This window comes from Limulus polyphemus, unplaced genomic scaffold, assembly GCF_000517525.1.
Source record: "Limulus polyphemus unplaced genomic scaffold, Limulus_polyphemus-2.1.2 Scaffold659, whole genome shotgun sequence".
Taxonomy (NCBI): Eukaryota; Metazoa; Arthropoda; class Merostomata; order Xiphosura; family Limulidae; genus Limulus; species Limulus polyphemus.
In genome coordinates this window covers 25,974-30,841 of record NW_013666269.1, presented here as the reverse complement: position 1 = coordinate 30,841, position 4,868 = coordinate 25,974, and the positions used below count along the sequence as shown (strand labels likewise).

General features: G+C 31.7%; 1 protein-coding gene across 4 annotated transcripts in view; it reads right to left on the bottom strand.

Annotated features, from left to right (window-relative positions):
• Window positions 1-1,208, bottom strand: part of LOC106459772 (far upstream element-binding protein 1-like) — a 154,019-nt gene extending 152,811 nt beyond the window's left edge. For all 4 annotated transcript variants that reach the window (XR_002610627.1, XM_013919425.2, XM_022386313.1 and 1 more), the window contains exon 1: window positions 1,094-1,208. Coding sequence is in view for 3 of the 4 variants with exons in the window: in XM_013919425.2 (XP_013774879.1) it covers window positions 1,094-1,186 (93 nt within the window). In the remaining variant the exon portion in view is untranslated. The remainder of the gene's footprint in view (window positions 1-1,093) is intronic.
• Window positions 1,209-4,868: the final 3,660 nt, after the last annotated feature.

Below are 4,868 nucleotides of genomic sequence, written 5' to 3'. Positions count from 1 at the left end.
ATAAAATTTTGAATGAGAGTCAACAAACGAGATGACATGGCCTTTCATCTACGACCCATATAAAAAGAGTTACTGGGACTACATTATATCTTGCCTTGACACGAGTGTCACACAGTATCAGGTTACCAGGTAAGGTGATAAAACACTAGCACTTTGTGAACAAAATGGAGCAAGGAGCAAAAGATCAATTTACAGGAATGATTTTTAATTGTTTTTCATAAATTATGAACTGCACAACTGAAGTTTCAGTGTAAATCTACTAATTTGCGATAATGGAATCCAATGGTGTATGAATTATGTTATTTTCACTATTTAAAATTCAATGAAATCCTCTACTAACAGTAACATGAATTTCAATATTGCTCTAATTTATTTTTACTCCAACTTATTTTGTTTATCTCATGTACAGGTATGCATGAATAGTCTCAAGTTACGTAATCAGGCTAATAGTTTATTACAAGTGAATGTGTGGTACATCTGTGCATTTGCTACTCCGACAGTCCATATTTTCAGTGTTCACCCATTTCTTTCTTAGTGCAGAACAACAATTGTAACCTATCTTTCTCTTAAACCACCTTATTTATAGTTATATGGTAGAAATCTTGTAATATATTTATTTCTCTTAAACTTTAAAATGCTAGAACACCCTAATATAATCATCAAAATATCTCTCGTATAACCACCTACAACGTATTTACTGGACTTTTTCTAACCTCAACAATTAATTTTCTTAAAAGTAAAAGTTAAAATAATGAAGTCTGAGTTGAGAGGCACCTAATATTTTTTTTGTTTTTAAACCTAAATATTAACTCTTTCCATTATGCGGATGACACGTAAGATAACCCATTTGTAGGGAAATATTTTCTTTTAGTGAATCTCAAAACTTTAAAAAAAAAAACCATTTACCACTTGCCAACCCTTATCTAAGGTTGTTTTAGGCCTAACTTCAATTCAAATAACTAACGTTGTCGTTAGTACTAGTAGTAGTACTACTGCAAGGTATCCAATCAAACTTCATCAACTCGTGTATATAGACTTATCAAATACTTTTAATAAATACTATATCAAAAGAAAAACACATTTTTCAACTTACTTGGCGAGCTCTCTGAAGTGCATCCGCAAATGCAGAACTTCCTGTACTTTCAAAACTACCAGTAGACTGGGAACCAACCTTAAAATCCGTCATGCTGTAGTACTCAATATGGCGATACACCGACGATCAGTCACGTGACAACCTATGTCGATAATATAATAAAATATGACAGATTATTAGCACACGCTCACATATATAAATTGAATATCTTGTTAGGAATCTTTAATTTGGATGTTTACAAGGGAATTTTAACAACAAAAAAGACGGTCCTTTGATGGAATATAGGTTGTAACCAAAACGGCTGTCAATCACACAATTTATAAGTAATTATTTATAGTAACATTAGATAAAATTATTTTATTAAGTAGACATTATTTAACATGATACAACCATATTTATAAACTGAAATCATAATCACATTAAGACTAAAAAAAGTTACAAATATACTTATTTTAATTAAAACAATATATTTTATAAGCCAAACAATAATAGTTAAAATACTAGACAATCGAGGAATCATCTTGGAATGAAAGTGCACAAGCGAGGTTTTTCAGCTAGAATAAAAATTTAAATATTGGTTTCTATAATCATTCTTTTTCGAAAATATATATTAATAATGAATACACTTTGCTTTTATGTTGTTGTTTTTTCAGAATTTCGCACAAAGCTGTAGGACGAGCGCGGCCCAGTGGTTATTGGTTAGCTAGTCGAACTGTGCCAATAACAGTCTTACTGTATATAAACTGGCCAGTAAACTAAGACTTACAATATTCTCATTAATATTTGTCTTATTTGTTCATTCTCCACAACATTTCCGAACCTGTGCTACGTCACTTGGTCATTAATTGTTAGGCAACAGTATACTTGAATGTGATGTGATTGTAAAAATTACTATTATGGGTAATATATGCTTTTTTTATTATTACAGAACACAAATATATATATATATAAATCTAACGATCATTCGACCTTTCAACATAAATCCAATTTTTTTATTGAAAGAACCATACCGGTGATATTACATATATATATATGGATAGTCGGGGATGTGGCCAAGAGGAAAGCATAAAGAAACATAAAGACAATCAGTGAAATAAGAGATGCACAAGGTGTTTTTATCTTAATTTTTACATTTTTACCAGGATTAGAAATCAGCTAAATGTATGTGTTCATAAAAACTTGCCAAAGTCGAAATATTCTCTCTAATATCATGACATAGTGGCAGACTATAAGCAAGAGGGTCAAAGGTTCTATTGTCCAAAATTCCAGCACAAAGTGGATAGCGAATTCATTTATGGACCTCAATGCCTGATATGTTTTGTAGAATTTTTAAATGAAGAAACATTTTATGTTTTATTGACAGGGATTTATTATATTTGATTACTTACATGCTAGAACACATGGATATTCTGTAAATATTACATTGGACTGTAGATATACAGTGAAATCAGTTTCTTCGTATTTTTCAAATCAGGACCTGTTTGGATGATGGAGAAGATGAGGGATATTGAAATGAACAAAATGACTTCGTTTAAACAATTGAAATTTAAAGGTGCTTTTCAGGGCCACCACATCACGAGAAAGAAAAAGCTAGGTTTATACACATCACCCCTACTGGTGAAAAGGTTTCTCACTTCTCATATTTGCAATGAACATTAGCATTAGTCTTTCTTGCAAGTTTTTAATGAATGATTAGCTATAGATCTTAACAGTTCATCTAGGATCGTATTAATTGAAGTTTTGTGAATACATATTTCAGTATGTGGGGCAACAGTCTTATTTAGAGTGGGTGATTTTCCTTACATACATTGTTGATAGTATATCTATCTATACGAGACTTGTATTAGCCAGCGTTATGAGTAAAGTTCCAAATCAGCCAGAAACAAGCTCTATACAAAAATCTGTGAAAGGTAAGGAAATAATTTTCAACATAGTTATTGACATAGATATTATACAATTATGCTCCACAGTGGTATGTCTGCGGAGTTACAATGCTAGAAACCGGGTTTCGATACCCGTGGTGGGCAGAGCACAGATAGCCCATTGTGTAGCTTTGTGCTTAACTTCAAACAAACAATTCTACAATTATAGTTTAGTGAATGAAATCAACGTAATGAAATTATTGTATATTATTTAAAGGTTTAGATGAGCATCTTTTTTCAGGACAAATAGATATTATACAATACATTAATTATAGAAATGAAAACTTCTTAATAAGCCATAAGTGTTTTACATATAACACACCAGAAAAATGCAAAAGTGGGCCATGCAAATTAAATTTAGAAGTGAAAACTATAATCACATGCTAGTGTGCATTACATGTCTTAATAACACAATCTGCTTAAAATGAAAGTGCTGCAAAGACCTTATTTATCTTGTGTGTGTGGACAATATTGTATATTGTTAGAAAGCCAGAAAAATTGTGATTGTTGTGGTACATTGTTTCTTTTTGCACGTTATTATTCTGTGTTTTTGTGGCATTATTTAATTAAATATAAATTATTTAACGCAGTATTAGTATTAAAAGTAGGGTTAAGTTGCAATGAGAGTGAAGAGCAAAAAAAAAAAGACCCAGGTAAGTACTGTTACGTCTCTGTTCGTTTGTTAATTTCCCAAAAAGGTTCTTCCCGAGGAACTTCAGCATTACAAGTCCTTTCTTAAATAAAACTAGTTTATTCTTTCTCAATACAACTTTGCAATACACAGAATTTCCACAGTCACTTTAACTTAAGCACACGCTATAATTCACAACGATTCACGCACTCTACTTACGACTTGACTCGATTGTCTGTCTCTATATCTCTCTGTCTGCTATCTAATTAATTATCTCGCTTTATTTGCCGCGCTTATATACAAGAAAAGAGGGCGTCTAGAATGCACTCGCCTCTTCATGAACCTTCTAGACACTTATCACGTGTTACCAGGTCACGTGACCTCCACAGTCGTAACAGTACTTTATTTTCTGTTTTTCATGTGTATTCTTTATTTATTATTATAAAATTAACTAAGATGTAAAAATTGAAAATTTTTAGCTTAGCTAAAGTAAAATAGATAATATTAATAATAATGATTTTTATGAGGTACACTCGAGAATAGTTCGTGCATTCATTACGTAATTTGACACAGTAATGTGAGCTGCACTTTCGTCATGTGATTTGCAATTTATATGGCACTAATAGTAGTTAAACACAGTTCAAAGAGCAATGAAACAATAAAACTTAAGTATAAATAGATGTATACTGTTACCAGCTTTGAGCTACTTTGGATAAACAATTGTGATTTTCTATTAAATTTTTCAATCATTCCAGAAAGCAACTAGGGGAAATTTATAATTATTTCCTACTTTTTTATGGTGTTTATAAAGTCAGTCAAATAAACCGACCTCATATAGAGTTAGGGTAAAGAAAATAGCTGATAAGATAAAGTTTTTCCGTAAATAATACTGTTAGGTCTCCGCTCGTTTGATAATTTCCGGTAAAAATTCTTCCCGAGAAATTTCGGCGATACAAGTCCTTTCTTAAATAAAACTAGTTTATTCTTTCTCAATACAACTTTGCAATACACTTAATTTCCACAATCACTTAAACACGCGCTATAATTCTCAACGAACGATTCACGCACTTTACTTACTATCGCGCTTGACTCAATTGTCCGTCTATATCTTCAATCTCTCTGTCCATTATTCAATTCCGATCAATTGTCTGGCGCACTTATAAACAAGAATAGAGGGCGCCTAGCAAATACTGGATTATTCGTAATGTTCCCGATCTTTCTA